Below are 17,062 nucleotides of genomic sequence, written 5' to 3' on the forward strand. Positions count from 1 at the left end.
GAGAGAGAGAGAGAGAGAGTCAGTTGTCTCACCACCACAACACTGCGGGACGCATCAAGAACATGAATGACTGGTGCGCTGTAGCGAGGAGCGATTTTAACAGCAGTGTGCGTCCTATCAACACACACACACACACACACACACATGAATGAAGCACACTGCATTAGTGTGGTGTTATGTCAATTGTGTGTTTACAGCATCAGTATGAAGTTGTACTTTGATGTTGTGGCTCCACCAATCAGCAGAGGAATCTTCAATCCCAGGCGCTCCATTTCCTTGGCAACATGAATCATTTCATCCAGAGAAGGAGTGATGAGACCAGACAGACCGATTATATCTACACACACACACACAGACGCATTACAGTCATGTGCACACTTGTGCTTCAAGTGCGAACGTGAGACACAAACCTGCTTTATTCTGAACGGCCTCCCGCAGGATTCTGTCACATGGAATCATGACTCCTAAATCAATCACCCTGCACACACACCAGCCGTTTAGATCTGTTTACACGCGTCATCACATGCGTCTCGTGAACAGCTCACCTGAAGTTATTGCATCCCAGCACCACACCAACAATGTTTTTGCCGATATCATGAACATCTCCCTTCACTGTGGCCAACAGTATCGTGCCCTGATAAGGGTCCTGAAATAAACAGACACAGCATCAGGATCCCTTTGTTCATCGGACACAAAGAACGGTCACACACATATTTCATAAACAGAAATATAATTCAATTTTATTCAGATGTATTTATAATACATTTTTGACAATGTTGCATCGTCTCAAAGCAGCTTTACAAGTTTTTGGACACTCGAGGTCTCGTCTATACTGTGCTCTTATTGGCTGCTCTGTCTTCATCATTCAGTCAAAGTCATCCATTTCAAAAACATTTTTTATTAAATAAAATGTTAGTTTTGCTTGCTAAATTAATCGTTTGTCCACTAAACTAATTTCAGACATTTAAGCATACACTTTCAGATCAAACGTTTTTGAAAATAACGAGAAACATTTCCATCAAACTTTTGACCGTTAGTGTAAATAAAGAACACACAAAATATTAAATATATACAGCATACAACACAAACGTACAAAACAAACACTAGAACTTTCACTAACAGGAAAAACTCCATGACTTTACACAAGCGTTTAAATTTATGAAACAGTCCTGAAAAATAAAATTCTCTGATTTTCCATCATTGCGATACACTGCAGGCTTCGTTCAGACAGGTTTACAGTGCAAACCAAACCAAATGTAACGCTTCACAAGCACACCGAATAAGATCTGAGCTTTTAAGACTCACCACATCTTCACTACATTCACCGTTGGACCTCATCTCCTCTCTTTCTTTCTCCATGAAGGGAATGAGATGGCCAACGGCTTTCTTCATGACACGAGCCGATTTTATCACCTGAGCACACAAACACAGATGACATCATCACCGGCCGCCCAATCAAACCTCTCATGGGATTGTGGGATCACAGTGGGTCTGTGGGTACCTGAGGTAAAAACATCTTGCCCACTCCGAACAGATCGCCAACGGTCTTCATCCCGTTCATGAGCGGACCCTCGATGACGTGCAGCGGTCGTGGATAAAGGTCCATCTGAGAGCGCGCCTCCTCGGTGTCGTCCAGCACAAACTTCTCTATACCCTGACACATCACACACAGGAGTATAACACTGAACACTTCACTAGAGAACATCACACAAACACGCGCGCTGACCTTTATGAGCGCGTACTCCAGTCTCTCCTCCACACTGCTCTCTCGCCACTCGTCCGTCTGAATCACTTTCTTTCCTCCTTTAGCATTATTCTGTAAGAAAGCACACAACATTAGACACACACACACACACACACACACACACATCATCACACGACTGATCCAGCTGTCGAGCACGTGCACCTGAGCGTACAGCAGGAGTTTCTCAGTGGCGTCCGGCTCACGGTTCCAGATCAGATTCTCGCACAACAGCAGAAGTTCTTTATCAATGTCATCATACACGGGCAGACTGCCGGCGTTTACGATGCCCATGTCCATGCCATCCTGAACACACACACACACGCGCGCTGAGAATCATCCCAACACCCCCACAGACGAAACAACGTGAGGTTTCACTGTCACGTGTTACCTTGATAGCGTGATACAGAAAGACTCCGTGCATGGCCTCTCTGATGACCTCCATCCCTCTGAAGGCGAAGGAGAGGTTAGAGAGACCTCCACTGACCCGGGCACCCGGCAGACTCTCCTACACACACACACAGAATAACACGCGTGCGAGACGAACAGAAGCCTCAGAAACAATCCAGCGCCGATGAATGTGACAAACCTTTATGATTCTGGTGGCTCTCATGAAGTTGATGGCGTATATGTTGTGCTCCTCCATTCCTGTGCCGATGGTCAAGATGTTGGGGTCAAATATGATGTCATTGGGGTTAAAGCCCACCTTGTTGATGAGGAGGTGAAACGCCCGGGAACAGATCTTCACCTTCTGATCGATTTCTGTTGCCTGTGAAAACACATCAAGACATTTCATGTCATTTCACCTGCTGAAGATTTAAAGTCCCCGTGAACCGGAAGTTGTGATCGTTTTTACTTGCGTATTTTGACGCATTTACGAGTGAAATGGAATTTCGAATGCGAAAAACGGTGGGTGTGGCTTTCGCCTTTCTCTGCGATTTGATTGGATGTATAAAAAACGGCGTTCCATTTTGAAATGGGACTGGCAGCAGACTGACAGCAGAAGGGGAGGAGTTAACAGATGCTCCGCCCAAGCCATCTAACATAGGTTACTTAAGATGGATAGTCATTACAGGAAGGAAGTGAATTTTCAGATTTTAACTAAAGATTATGAGGCCCACATTGATCAACTATTTATTATTAACGATGCAATATTTCATGAAAAAAACAGGCAGTCATTTTTTATTTCACTGGGACTTTAAAACCTCGGATGATGTCATTATGGCCCAAATGTTCGCTTTCACCCTCTGTCGAATCCAAAAACTCTACTTCTGATGCTGCACTTGATTTTTTATTTGTAAATGACGTCTGTTACGATTGGCTAACCTCAGACGTAATTCACGCCGTCTTTTATCAGGTCGAGAACAATGAACAGGTGACGATGATCTTGTAAATAAAAAAGATGACAAATACATCAAACGAATGGATTTCACCCACCTGCCCCTCCTCATCAAACGCCATGACGACCACAGCAGCACCATAGCGACGGATTCGTCTGGCCCGCCTCAGGAAATCGTCCTCGCCCTCTTTCAGACTGATGCTGTTGACGATGCATTTCCCCTGGCAACACTTAAGCCCCGCCTCTAAGACGGCAAAGTTTGATGAGTCGATACATAGGGGCACCTGGATCAACAGGTTAAAGGTCAGAGTCATTTCCAACAGCGACATACACATGTATACGTGTGTGTAAATGCTTCAGGTCACCTTAGCGATATCCGGCTCAGAGGCGATGAGGTTACAGAAGCGAGTCATGGCAGAAACGCCGTCCAGCATCCCTTCATCCATGTTAATGTCCAGAACCTGAGCGCCCATCTCCACCTGAGTCTTAGCGATGCTCAGAGCTTCCTACACACACACACACACACACACAATGAATGTGATATGATCACATGAAGCATTCAAATCTGACTGTGATTTACCTCATAATTTCCAGACATGATGAGTTTGGCAAACTTTCGTGATCCAGCAACATTACAGCGCTCACCAATGTTAACAAAGTTTGTGTACGGCCCGATCCGGAACGGCTCCAACCCTGAACACACATGAAACTTACTTCAAATGGTATACATACATGGAAACAATCACTGAACACTTGTATTGACACATGTCGACTGTGTATTAGGACGATGACGTGCAGACAGACCTGACAGCAGCATGAACTCATTATAAACCTCTTTAGCAGGAACTCTGGGTTTGATGTGACGCACCCTTTCAGCAATCGCCCTAAAACACACACACACACACACACACAGTTTATACACACACAAACACACACACACGGATGGGATGCTGCAGGTGTGAATCTCTCACCGGATGTGATCAGGTGTCGTTCCACAGCAGCCGCCAACAACATTCACCAGCCCGTCCGCAGCAAACTCCTGCAAGAAAACACACCAGAATCCTTCAAGAGATGCACCTCAGACACCTCAGAGACCATTAAAGTGATGGATTTTACTTTGATGTGCGAGGCTGTGACATCAGGAGTCTCATCATAATCTCCAAACGTGTTGGGAAGCCCTTGACAAAAAGAATATGATTGTGTTGCACGTTTAATACAATTTTGTATGAAAGCATAAACTTTGCCAACAATTTTTTTATTACAATTTTTCAGAAAGTAATCTGGATATTCCATGGATTCCGTGTTTTTATATTGTATTTACTCTTTATTTGACCATTGAGACGTAGAGATGTAACGGTTCTGATCCCGCGATACGGGATTTTTTTCAGAATGAGCCGAGGCAAATTAGAAATGAACAACTGCCCTTTTATTATTTCTCTAATGCTGCACATTTCTGTCAAATAAAAATGTATTTTGTGTCAAACAACAACACTAAATTGCTATTTTAAAACATATTCCAAATCACATAAAAAAGGAAGAATGCAAAAATGTCTTTAACATAAACAAACTAAAACTGTCTGTGTTTTTCCTAACTTTTATAAGAAATACCAGCACATCCACGTGTTCCAAGTGTGCAGTGAACACAGCGGCCCCTGCTGGTCAGAACATGTATCGCGATTCATTTCACATCTCAACCGGCTTGAATCTTCACATATTATAATCGATTTTCAACCGTTACATCCCTACGATAGTAAGTTATCAACACTGCAAATGTACATTTACGCTCCACAAAAAAACAATGACAAACTTCCTTCCAAACAGACATTAAAAAGTGCTCAAAGGGAGAGGTTTATCTAGACCGAGCACATTCCGCTGTTCATTCCAAACCCAAGAATCTTGAAAAAGGCGCATTTTCCAAATCCTAAAGCATCTCACCTGCGTTTGGGTAACAGATGACAAAAGCTCCAGTGCTCTTTCCTATGGCTTCAATGAACGGTCTCATGTCAGCCGCACCCAGAGCACAGTTCAACCCGATGCTGACACACACAGAGAGAGAGAGAGAGACGTCTGGAACATTTCACACAGCAACACAAACTCATTCTAGAGTGTTTCAGACGTCTGTCTCACCACAGCGGCTGAGAGTGAGACACGCTGATGACAAACGCTTCACCCGTCTGTCCCGACAGCGTACGACCGCTTTTATCAACTACAGTGCCAGAGACCTGCGCGCGCGCACACACACACACACACACACACACGATCATATAGATTACAAAGACATCCACGACTGCTGTACGGGACCTCTAGTCAAACATCACTCACAAATATGGGTCGAGGTTCATACGAGTCTTCAAACAGCTGATCGATGGCAAATAAAGCCGCCTGTGAGAAACAATGAAGCCATCATATTCAGTTCTGGACGTTTCCGTCATGTTGTACAAGTGAGCGCATGCGTGTTTTACCTTCGCGTTAGCCGTGTCAAAGATGGTCTCCACCAGAAGAACATCAGCCCCGCCGTCCAGCAAACCTCGAACCTGCTCCGTGTACGACTCCACCAACTCGTCGAACGCTAGACAAACACAACACGCTCAATGCGTTTAACACGTCTGATGTAGAAAACACACACGCGCAGGCAGACGGTCTTACAGACGTTCCTGAAGTCGGGTCTTTCCACTGACGGCGAGACGGACAGTGTTCTATTGGTGGGGCCGACAGCTCCTGCAACGAACCTTTTACAACCTGTCAACGAGAACAGCGACATCACCAAACTGCACGACGGACCGATTCGCCGATCACGGGAGATGAGATTCCTCACCTGTCTGGGCTGTGACGTCATCAGCGGCTTTCCTGGCGAGCTCAGCGGACGCTTTGTTCATGCGATACGCCTGACACAAAGACACCAGAGAGTGAGAACACGTGCCACTGTATCCACACAAACAACATCCAGACAAAGCCAACAATCACCGTGTGCTGCATCCCATAATCCCCCTGGGCGATGCTGGTGCTGCTGAAGGTGTTGGTCTCAATGATGTCGGCCCCAGCCAGCAGATACTCCTGCAGAGAGGCGCGCTCGCATCAGATTCACATGATCCTGAGCAGAATTGGATCGATGGTAAAATAACATCGTGCGTGTTACACGCGATGAACGCAGCAGACCTTGTGAATGCTGTAGATGACGTCAGGTCGTGTGATGCTCAGCATGTCGTTGTTTCCTTTCAGACTGTTGGGGTGATCTTTAAACTCTTCACCTCTGAAATCTTCTTCCTGAAGGTTCCTCTGCTGGATCATGGTTCCCATTCCACCGTCCAGAACCAGAATCCTCTGCTGCAGGAGGCTCCGGAGCTCATCATGGACACACACTGACGCTCCTGCTCCACACACACACACACACACACACACACACACACACGTCTGGTTTACTTTCACCGTGGGCGTAATGTTTTTTATACTGTACAAACTGTATATTTTATCCACTACCCCTAAACCTAAAGATCATAGAACACTTTTTGCATTTTTAGATTTTTAAAAATGATCGTTCTGTACAATTTATAAGCTTTTGTGCCCATGAGGACCTCAGTTTTGGTCCCCACAGTGACACGAGTCCCCATGTGTTGGTGTGTGTTCAGGTTTAGGTCCCCACTAACATATAAAAACACACAAAACACACACACACACACACAAAATTCGTGTTGTATTGTGACACCCTGATAGAAATATTTATTTTTATGTCCAATATTGTATTTTTTTTTTCATTTTACAGTAAAATGTGCTTTATTTAGATTGTAAAAGCCTCTAAAAATGTCCACACACACACACACACACACACACACACATAGACTGCTGACGTCACGCGCACGCACGCACGCACGCTGGTTACACAATAAACCTGTCACAGGTTATAAAACAAGCGTAACAGTTTGGAAATCTTGCAGCGCTTCAAACACTGATCAATAAATCTGAATCAAAAAGTCAATCAATGCACTTCTCTCTTTCTCTCTCTCGCGCGCGCGCTGTGCTAAACTGATTTCAGACAACACACGTGTCATTCAAAATCGTTCAAATACAATGTAAAGCAATATAATATCATGCTCATTCACATAACATCTGCAATGACAGCTGACTGACAGATGCTCTTGTGAAATCACTGTCAGATTGTGAGTGTGTTCCGAGACGATCCGCTGCACATGCACGAGCGCAGCCGAACCGCTTCTGAACGCACGCGCTGAACGTTACCTGAGCTCTGGTGTATAGTTGGAGGCATCCTGTTCAATTCACTTCTCTCCACAAACCAAACCAAAACGTTTCAAGTTTTAAGTCCAAGACGGATTGGTTCTGCCACTAAAACTGTCAGACTTTGCACAGGAAAAACTTGCTTGGGTACACGTGGAGCAAACCCGCGCATACGCATGCGCAGCCCGAGCCAGAGCGCCGCCAATACTCATGCGCGTTCAGAGCACTGCTGAGTAAACATTTTCACAAAACATAGGCTACAAATATTAAATATCATCTTAAGACATTTTTACACACTGTCATGCTTTCTATTTTCAAAGTAAAAAAAAACACGTGCTTGCTGTTTACTGAGGTTTATTTCTGTCAGGGGCCAACAGTTTATTTGAGACAATTTGTGCCTTACAATCCTTAAAAAATCATCGTTTTTATGAAGTATCTTTGTTGTTTGGTCAAAACAATGTATATAAACTTAAACAAAAAGCAACATTTAAGATTTAAAACTGCTTAAGTAAACATTATTTTCACAGAGTCTCTCAAATCTAAATGGCTTTTGTCTCGCTGGGCAGATTCTTTGTTTTTAGGCTTAACATGTATAATAGGATGCATAATCTGTATACAGAGTAAATGTTTCTCATTAGACCTTAATTGTCTCATATTGCACCACATAAACAAAGGAAAGAAATAGGAAATTAGAGTTTAAAAGTTTATTGAAGTTTCCATCATTCTTATGATTTTACATTTCCCCAGGTTGTCATTGCTGTAGTGCAAAACAACACTATTTTCTTAACATTTGTTTTTATTTTAGGGTGTTATATGCTTTTGTGAGATTTAAAGTAAAATATCAAATCATGGGGCGCAGTGCTACTCCAGACCACTAGAGGTCACTCTCTCCGTAGAGGGCAGTAGAGAAAGCCATGTAGTCCAAGGCCCCTGGAAGTCCAACAGGTCCCACGTAAGGGGGCATTCTGGAGATGCAGTATTCCGCTTGCTCCGGGGGCAATTCCCGACGGAGTTCATCCACCAAAATGTACGGCTAAGATCAAACAAAGACTGTCAAAAGAGCTCCAAAATGAAAGATTGTGTGTTAGTTATAGAAAGAGTTTTACACACACATGTACCTTGTCCCCGGCCAGTATCCTGAAAGAGGCCACGACCTGTTCTGCCGTGTCAGTGTCTCCGGTCTCACGGGTCATAAAGTCCACAAACGACTGAAAGCTCACCGCACCAGAACCGTTTGGATCCACCAATGACATGATTCGTGTGAACTCTGCTTCCCCCTGCAGATCACACAGATACTGAATGTGTGACACACTCTCACGACTTTTAATCCGAGTAACAGAGATAAAGTTGTGAGTTTATGTTTGTTTTTACCAGGTCATAACCCATGGAGATCAAACAGGCCCTGAAGTCATCAGTCTCCATCCCTCCCTTCTTCTTCTGCAGGACGGACAGAACAAGAAACTCAACCAATCAAAGTACAGATGAAAGAAACGTGCTGAGCGTCAGTAACCAACACTAAACTGCTTTAACCACATCTTCATATAAATAACGCCTGGTGTTTGTTTAGTTGTGTTGAAGTTCAGTTAGTACCTGTATAAATTTAGCAGATTAAAGTTTCTTCAGGTTATTCTCTAAAGAAACACACAGAGTTAGTGATCAGACCGTGTTGGTGTTGTGTCAGTGTTCCAGTAAATGTTTGTGATGTAGTTTGTGTTACTCGATCAAAGTGTGTGAAGGAAGATCTGAAGTCATTGAGCTGCTGTTGACTGAGGCCTTTAGCGTCCCGCATCAGAATCTGAGTCTCCGTCTCGTTGATGGTGCGAGCGATCGTGGTCAGCAGTAACTCCCATCCCACACGGATGTGCTGCGTTACCATGGAGACACATGGGGCACACATTACAGAGTGATAGTTTATTATGGTCTGTGTGTGTGTGTGTGTGTGTGTGTGTGTGTGTGTACCTCCATAGTGTAGTTGGTGTGTTTGTTGTCGAATATGAGTGACTCTTGGATGAGTTGATGATCTCCCTCTAGTTTGTCGATGTTTGGTTTATAGTTAATGATGACGTGTTCATATTGTTTCAGTTGAGTCATGTGATCTTCCAGAGCTCCGCCCAAATCCACTGAACTGTGAGCGATTTCCTGCACAAACACACACTTCAACATTTACACACCTGACACTAAACAAATCTTGACAAAATCAAAATCTGTTTGTTATTTGAAAGTGCAGGACATTGCGTCAATCGCAGCATCTGACTGTGTGTGTGTGTGCGTTCGTGCGTGCGCGCGTGTGTGCACGTGACCTCCATGCGTGTCTGAATCCAGGGTCCGATGATGTTGGCCTGAGCAGCAAACTGACGTCTGAGTTTCTCATTCATGTGCTGTCTGGATACTTCCTCCTGTAGTGTGCCGTCTCTCTGAGGAACAAACTTCTTCACCTACACACACAAACACACATCAAAGATGAATTTCATTGAGATGTCAGAGACAGATTTCTATTTGAATGTCAGACATTTATTCAGGCATGTGCTGTGACAATAAAGCAACTATTTAAACACATAACCCCCACCAGTGCTGGGTGTAACTAGTTAGTTACTAAGTAATTAGTTACTGTAATTTAATTACTTTTCAAACACAAACACACACACACACACACAGACAAACACACAGAGAATCACACACACACACAGAGACAAACACACACACACACACACACACACACACACACACACATATGCACACACAGCAAGGACACAGAGAGAATCACACACACACACGAGAGACAAACACAAACACACACACGCACACACACGCACACACACACACACACACGCGCACAACGCAAACAAACAGACAGACACACACACACACACGCACGCACACACACACACACAACACACACATGCACAGCAGACACGACACACAGAAAGACACACGCACACAGACACGCACACACACACACACACACACACACAGAACACACAGACAGACACGACACACAGAACAGACACACACAACACACACACACACAATGCACACACACATGACACACACATCACGAGCCCACACAAGCATGCACCACAGGAGACAATCACACACACAACCAACCAGCACACACACACACAGAGACACACACACCTTGTCCCACATCTGGTTGATGTCTGCAGGTGTGATGTTGCAGTAGATGTTGGTGAGGTTGCTGGTGATGCCGTAGCTCTGAGCGATCTTCTGCACCTCATTATGAACACTGAGAATGGCCTGACGCTCACTGTCCGCTTCAGGTAGAGTCACTTTAAACTGATCATGAGCTGAGATCAGATTCTACACACACACACACACACACACACATCAGGAGTGAGACAGCAGCTCACATGAATGTGATGTCCAGTGTTCTTTACATCCCATCACACTACAGACTAGAGCTTCACCTGAACCTCATCCACTGAATGAACCATGAAGATGTCCTGAAGATCCTCCATGGCTCCTTCCATCCAGTTAATAAACGGAGCGCATCTCTTAGAGAACTCCAGAAAGAGCTGATCGATGGTTTCCAGAAGTTTCTCTGTCCTCTGTTAACACACACATATCAAACCAAATTAAACCTTTAGAGCTTTCATGTTCAATCCATCAAATAACTTAAAACACACAATATTTATTTTCTAAGTGGCTGTGTCTTAATCAGGACAACGATACGTCAGAAATATTCCTCATGATGATCACCTCTAGAGCTTCTCGACGCTTCTGAGTCAAAGTCCCCAACTGATCCCACAGATCACACATCCACTGACAGCGTTCATTCATCACACCTGCAGCCTGATAATCCAGCTCACTGCACAACACACAACACACATGCACAACAAATGATTTTAAATGATATAATAAATGATTGATCTTTAAATCCCACACAAAGCTCTGTAACAGCGGCTGTGTTGATGTGAAGAACCACAGAACCCGAATCCCTGATCCTCATGAGCTGAAGAGCAGCTGTTTAACTACACAAAACTATTAACTATATAACGCATCCTGCAAACTAAAGATTCAATTGTCTGTCTGTCTGTCTGTGTGTGTCTTTGTGTTTAGATGATGTCAGATGGAGGTGTTTATTGGTGAGTGTAAAGACGGTCAGTCACACTGACATTGACAACTGACCACAGCTTCTAGAAATAGAGGCGTGAATTTAGCACTGTGTGTGTGTGTGTGTCTGTGTGCGTGTCTGTCTTTCTGTGTGTGCGTGTCTGTCTGTGTGTTTGTGTGTGTGTGTGTGTGTGTGTGTGCGTGTCTGTGTGCGTGTCTGTCTTTCTGTGTGTGCGTGTCTGTCTGTGTTTGTGTGTGTGTGTGTGTGTGTGTGCGTGCGTGTGTGTGTCTGTGTGTGTGTCTGTCTGTTTGTTTGCGTGTGTGCGCGTGTGTGCGTGTGTGTGTTTGTGTGTGTGTGTGTGTGTGTGTGTGTCTGTGTGCATGTCTGTCTTTCTGTGTGTGTTCACTGCTCATGATAAAGTGTTGACTTCTCATCATACAGACCTTAGATGACAGGTGTTCTGTACAACAATAGAAACACAACACTGCTGTCAGGTCACTACAACACTCATGTAAGCCTTCTTCGACACACACACGTACTGACTCGCTGTAAAAATAAAGATACTGTGACAACTAACTAAACTATAATGAAGTTAAAGCAGACACAGTACACAGTGCACTTTCTTTCTAGTAAAACATGAGCTGCGCATTTCTTCATGGGATTCACTCACATTCTATTTTTGGGGGGAATTTTCACATCACGTTTATCATTTGCTGATGTGTGTCACAAACACACACCTGACAGACTGCCCCTGAAGCTCTCACACAAAACTTTGGTAAACGTGTATGACATCAGCGGTGTGATGTCATGATGAGAAAACAGGAAGTGGTCGTACTTGAGTTCCTGTGCGATGGCTGCGATTTGTTCGACTCTGTCCTGGTGTGCTGCCAGGTCGCTCTCAAAAGCCTCATGTTTCCGTAGCAACGCTCTCACTTCTGTCAGAGATGCTTTCTCATAATCCTTCACACTTAACAGCTGATCCTTTCCTGAAGTAAACACGCACAACACACAACGCATGTTTCCTTCACTGTCTCAACTTCTTCATTAAATGTGACAGAGCAGGAAGTGATGTCATCGCACCTTTAGCCCAGCCCTCATGGGTGGCGGCTTTCTGCTGGAACTTCTCAGCCAAATGCTCCACACGCTCCAGACGTCTGATCTCACTGAGCAACCACTCCTCATAACCCTTCTCAGACTGTTCCAGACCCTGCCACGCCACCGTGATGTCCTACACACACACACACACACACACATCACACACATGAATAAATCCATTGTGTTCACATGTGTGTGTGTGTGCTCTTACAGACACCATCTTTCCCTCTGATGGCATGAACGCCGGTCTGTTGCTGATGCGGAGTTTGGTCTGTATTGTGTTGAAGTTGATCTCCAGTTGACATTTCTCTTGAACTTTGGGAGGTTTGTGCATGCGGCGGTAATCCCTGAAATCCTCCAGCTTGCGTCTCATGGCGGTCATGGTGTTTTCTGGAGATCTGTTCTCCAGCCAGGGCGTCGTCTGACGAATCCACGCCAGCAACTGCACACCACAGAACAACACTTGAGGAAGACCTGAGACCGGATGCTTGTACACGCGTGTGTGTGTGTGTGCGCACGTGTACCTCGCTGGCCAGTCGCTCGTACTCCTCCATCAGTTTCTCATTCTCCTGATTGACACCCAGCACCTTACAGATCCGGTTCGCAGCTGTTTCTGCCTGCAAACACACATTTACTGTCAGACATCATTCAACATACATACACTAAGCGTGGTTTAGTCTTGAGGTCAGAGGTTAGTTCGGTCACAGGTGAACAGGTACCTGTTCTGCTCCAGCAAACGCGTGGTAGAAACACGACACGTATGTCATGATGGCTCTCTCATCGGGCTTCGGCGTGTTGATGATGTCTGGAAGGAAAGACAGAGAGACAGAGAACAAAACGTGTTGGGATACAGAGATGTCAATCAACAGATTTAAACGAGTGATTGATCGACAGCCGCTGCAATGCATTCTGGGATTGACTTTCACATGCTGACATCAGCAGGTCATTGTAATGCTCCTAACACCTTTTAGTTCGATCAGAAATGTGTCACAGACATTGTTTCATGTTGGATTTCATTTGTTCTTGATAGGTGTAATTAACACATTTGATCATATTCTGTTTTCTACAAACTTCCTCACAGTAATGCAGAAACAAACAATCGTAAAACCATTCAGATGCATTTCATCTGTATTTACCTTCTGGGTCCAACATTTTTGGGATGTCCAAGTGTTTTTCTGCGAGTTCCAAAGCCAAATTCAGATTTCCAAGAGCATCGTCCTACACAGATCCAATCAGAGACATAAACCGGTGAAGAGTGTGTTTGAAGGGACACAGAATGAAGCACGTGAATGTGGAGGGATGCAGTAATTCTTCATTCTGTGAGCGGCACACACCTTCTTGAGTTTGGCGTAGTCGATCAGGTCGGGTCTGTGTCTGTGTATGAGCGCACAGAATGCTAAACCATCCTTCCAACTGAACATGTGTGTGTGAAGAGAATAAATCACATCTGTAAATGATTCATTTACATGTACATTGAGTCATTTAGCAGACGCTTTTATCCAAAGCAACTTACAGATGAGGGAAGCAATGGAAGCAATTGGAACAACATGAGGACAACAAAAAGCATAAGTGCAATAAAACTGGTCTCATATAGCCCACCACAGTATACTGAGCTAAGGGGTGTTTTTTTTGAAAGAGTAGAAGAGAGATAGAAGTCAGAACTGATTCATGCTTTTGGAGCACAAACTATCCTTCACAATTTTGTATATTATTTTTATTTATTATCCCATCAAAAAGGAAGAAGCCGTTTCATCTTTACATGAAATTTAGAGTCTTTTATTATTTAGAGTATTATATTCGCCTTTTTCTCAGAATGCTCACTTACCTGCAATGGAAGTTTTGTACATTGACATTCCTGTAGGGGGCAGTTTTCCTCTGACACCACAGCAGGAGCCCTTCTTTAGCCGAGGTTTCTAAAAGACAACACACAATAACAAGTATGAGTGTGCGTGCGTGCGTGCGTGCGTGCGTGCGTGTGTGTGTGTGTGTGTTACCCTCCACAGAGATGTCCTGAATGGCGAAGCGGAGGATGATGGTCCAGATCATTCCCAAAGTCATCTTCACATTCCCATCAACAATCTCTGAGAGACACACACTCCATTTTAATCCATAAAAACCAGAGATCTGTTTGAACGTCATCTAAACGTGAATCTCACCCTCAGCGCCGATAGACACCAGTTTGACACCTTTGCTGGTGATGTAATCCAGAGCTTTGTTCACATTGGCTATTTTGTGAAAGCGCATCTTTCCTCGGTCGGGTTTGGGGAGTCTCTCGCCTGCAAAAGAGAAAAATCAAGAGTGAAATCCGTGTCTTTTCCAGCATGGCTGACAAAAGGTAAATGTATAGGTCGTAGGAGAGAAGATCGTGTACCTGAAATAACCTCCAACAACAGCATCAGCTTCAGACCGTTCCTGAAGTCTTCCTCGATGTTCTCGATCTGAGTTCCCGCTCTACGCAGATGAGAGTTACACCAGGCGGTGAACGTCTGATCCACACACAAGAGAAGTCAGATATTCAGTCAATGACATCACGCAGATTGTATTGTAGTCTTTTATTTTTCATTGTGCCGTTTGTGACCCATTACACTTCTTCAAGTGATTGTTTCGCATCAGAATGGAGGAAAGACTTACTGACCTCTACCACCTGAAGACACACGTGTGTGAATCACACAGCAGTGTATGAACAGCTCACAACAACAGCACACAATGTTTGTCCTTCCCTCATAAATCACACCAGCTCTGAATATTTCAAACAGGTGCACCTGCTCCTGACGCGACGACAGACGGTTCACAGAAAACCCTCTCGACACATCCACACATCACAACCTTCCCGTCACTCTCACTGTTGCTATGAAACCGTTTACACCCAACATTAAAGGATTTTTGCAGATGCTTTAATCCAAAGTGACCTAAAAAAGTGAAGTGACCCATAGTTCGTCCTAAAATCTCTCGTCGTTTATTCATTCCTCGCGCGTTTGTAAACCTCTTTCTTCAGTGGAACACAACAGAAGATATTTTGAGAAATGTCTCAGTGGTTTTGTGTTCACACAATGGAAGTCAATGGAGTTGATTATCAACATTCTTCAAAATATCTTCTTTTGTGTTCTGCAGAAGAAAGAAACTCATAGAGGTTTGACAAGACATGAGAATTCTCATGAAACAATCACTTTTTTGTGTATGCCAAACAATACAACAAAAACTTTACTGTAAACGCGCTGCCGGTGTTCAGTGTTATTTAGATCTTCCATTGAGTTTCTGTGATGATGTTAAACCACAGCAGAAGTCGCTGTGACTGTGTGAGCAGATGGATGTGTGTCACATACATGAACAACACTACACAACAATAGCTGTTCCTCCCAGACTCAGCAGAAGATTCAGTCACAAACTCTCATCATATGTTCTTCGTTCATTGAGTCTGTGGCGCACACCAGGGCCAATATAAAAACCCTCCAAGCACAAATATAGAGTGAGATTAGGCTCTTTATGATGTTGCAGATCACAGACCGGTTCATCTACAGGTCTGATTACGTTTGAACAGATATAAAGTAAAGCTCAAGTTATTTATATCCATCAGATTCTACCCTGTCAAGTTTCCCTCCGAAGATTCAGATGAACAGGAAGGTGCATGAGTTTGTCACGGTTGAATTCCACATCAAGGACAGTGGATTAGTGAACCACGCTGGCTGAAAGGGTCCACGGATAAAATTAGAGGAGCATCCACCATCATCATGTGTTACAAAGCATCTGTTCAGAAACCTCACGCCACACCAGCACCAAGTGCTTTTGTTAAAGGACACTTGTCACACACACACGCACACACTTTAGTCTAGCTAAACAGGAAAACCACAAATGATTTACACAAAGCAAGTTATAATGACTACAGACAAACCACACACAAAAAAACATTTTTATCATAAAGTGCATAAAAACACAAATGACCCCTAACAACACATAGTTTTCATTGTGAATATTTTACTTTTTTTGTGCATTGTTTCTTCGCATTGTGGACAGAGTCTACATATTTATGTAATATGATGTAACAATAGTGTGTGTCTGACCTTCCTCTGCTGTTTTTCCCACGCAGGGTCCAGCAGGAGATCTCGGTCCCACTCGTCGTCCTGTAACATGTACTCATCCACTCCGTATGCATTATTATTATTATTATACTGCATCTCCATCATCATCATCAACACAGGTCAGAAGCTGTCAGATCACTCTCTCGGATCCTGCTGTGGGTCTGATCTCACTCACTCTCACCCGAGAGTCGAAATAACGGGACCGGTGACGTCACCGCCCACCCACTCCAAACGTAATCAAGTTCAACGAGACACCCAGAGACTGACCAAATTAAAATAAAATACATTAAACTAACCAAAACTACATTTGTATGTATATAAATAATATGTACTTAGTAACTAAAAAAAAAAAAGAATTAAAACTAATACAAATTTTGATATTATAGTCAACTTCGGTATCATTATTGACATCACTTTAAAAAGTATAACAACGATCAAGGATCGATTTTGTTTGCAGTTAATTTTATTTTTGCCGACAGATTAGGATAGGAAAATGAATGCACAAATGT

At 43.8% G+C, this 17,062-nt stretch overlaps 2 protein-coding genes across 6 annotated transcripts in view; both read right to left on the reverse strand.

Annotated features, from left to right (window-relative positions):
• mtr (5-methyltetrahydrofolate-homocysteine methyltransferase) overlaps positions 1 to 7,495 on the reverse strand; it is a 13,666-nt gene extending 6,171 nt beyond the window's left edge. Inside the window, exons 1-25 of the mRNA XM_057359219.1 lie at positions 7,314 to 7,495; positions 6,237 to 6,448; positions 6,045 to 6,134; positions 5,896 to 5,965; positions 5,727 to 5,819; positions 5,543 to 5,649; positions 5,403 to 5,462; positions 5,208 to 5,302; positions 5,016 to 5,116; positions 4,197 to 4,258; positions 4,052 to 4,119; positions 3,885 to 3,964; positions 3,661 to 3,773; positions 3,446 to 3,586; positions 3,179 to 3,364; positions 2,331 to 2,510; positions 2,133 to 2,249; positions 1,907 to 2,047; positions 1,727 to 1,816; positions 1,502 to 1,654; positions 1,306 to 1,413; positions 546 to 646; positions 411 to 478; positions 217 to 337; positions 33 to 114 (exon numbers count right to left, since the gene is read on the reverse strand). Coding sequence (XP_057215202.1) covers positions 33 to 114; positions 217 to 337; positions 411 to 478; positions 546 to 646; positions 1,306 to 1,413; positions 1,502 to 1,654; positions 1,727 to 1,816; positions 1,907 to 2,047; positions 2,133 to 2,249; positions 2,331 to 2,510; positions 3,179 to 3,364; positions 3,446 to 3,586; positions 3,661 to 3,773; positions 3,885 to 3,964; positions 4,052 to 4,119; positions 4,197 to 4,258; positions 5,016 to 5,116; positions 5,208 to 5,302; positions 5,403 to 5,462; positions 5,543 to 5,649; positions 5,727 to 5,819; positions 5,896 to 5,965; positions 6,045 to 6,134; positions 6,237 to 6,448; positions 7,314 to 7,341 — 2,667 coding nt within the window. The 5' untranslated portion in view covers positions 7,342 to 7,495. The remainder of the gene's footprint in view (positions 1 to 32; positions 115 to 216; positions 338 to 410; positions 479 to 545; positions 647 to 1,305; positions 1,414 to 1,501; positions 1,655 to 1,726; positions 1,817 to 1,906; positions 2,048 to 2,132; positions 2,250 to 2,330; positions 2,511 to 3,178; positions 3,365 to 3,445; positions 3,587 to 3,660; positions 3,774 to 3,884; positions 3,965 to 4,051; positions 4,120 to 4,196; positions 4,259 to 5,015; positions 5,117 to 5,207; positions 5,303 to 5,402; positions 5,463 to 5,542; positions 5,650 to 5,726; positions 5,820 to 5,895; positions 5,966 to 6,044; positions 6,135 to 6,236; positions 6,449 to 7,313) is intronic.
• A 161-nt stretch (positions 7,496 to 7,656) lies between these two features.
• On the reverse strand, positions 7,657 to 16,714 carry LOC130568973 (alpha-actinin-2-like). Of its 5 annotated transcripts, XM_057358266.1 has the most exons (21): positions 16,536 to 16,714; positions 14,849 to 14,963; positions 14,634 to 14,753; positions 14,472 to 14,558; positions 14,303 to 14,390; positions 13,812 to 13,890; positions 13,614 to 13,695; positions 13,197 to 13,282; positions 13,002 to 13,094; positions 12,689 to 12,919; positions 12,463 to 12,610; positions 12,218 to 12,368; positions 11,028 to 11,136; positions 10,736 to 10,876; positions 10,446 to 10,628; positions 9,611 to 9,745; positions 9,270 to 9,449; positions 9,028 to 9,174; positions 8,682 to 8,747; positions 8,429 to 8,587; positions 7,657 to 8,343 (listed from the first exon to the last, which is right to left on the reverse strand). In XM_057358266.1, exons 1-21 carry the CDS (start codon positions 16,662 to 16,664, stop codon positions 8,185 to 8,187), a joined length of 2,688 nt encoding a protein of 895 aa, XP_057214249.1. In that variant the 5' UTR covers positions 16,665 to 16,714; the 3' UTR covers positions 7,657 to 8,184. The 5 variants fall into 5 exon arrangements, with proteins under 5 accessions (XP_057214249.1, XP_057214248.1, XP_057214252.1 ...); XM_057358265.1 differs by having other exon boundaries at positions 14,303 to 14,558; XM_057358269.1 differs by lacking the exons at positions 7,657 to 8,343; positions 8,429 to 8,587 and adding an exon at positions 8,901 to 8,941 and having other exon boundaries at positions 8,681 to 8,747; positions 14,303 to 14,558.
• Positions 16,715 to 17,062: the final 348 nt, after the last annotated feature.

The sequence above is a fragment of the Triplophysa rosa genome, linkage group LG18 (assembly GCF_024868665.1).
Source record: "Triplophysa rosa linkage group LG18, Trosa_1v2, whole genome shotgun sequence".
NCBI classification, from domain to species: Eukaryota; Metazoa; Chordata; class Actinopteri; order Cypriniformes; family Nemacheilidae; genus Triplophysa; species Triplophysa rosa.

What these genes read in the sequence shown, in the direction of transcription:
- LOC130568973 (XM_057358265.1), bottom strand. Translation starts at nt 16,664, where the DNA reads ATGATGATGATGGAGATGCAGTATAATAATAATAATAATGCATACGGA. An exon ending in GTACAAAACTTCCATTGCAG is followed by an intron (nt 13,891 to 14,302) that starts GTAAGTGAGCAT and finishes ACACATGTTCAG; the next exon opens with TTGGAAGGATGGTTTAGCAT. An exon ending in ACGAGCGACTGGCCAGCGAG is followed by an intron (nt 12,920 to 13,001) that starts GTACACGTGCGC and finishes TGTGGTGTGCAG; the next exon opens with TTGCTGGCGTGGATTCGTCA.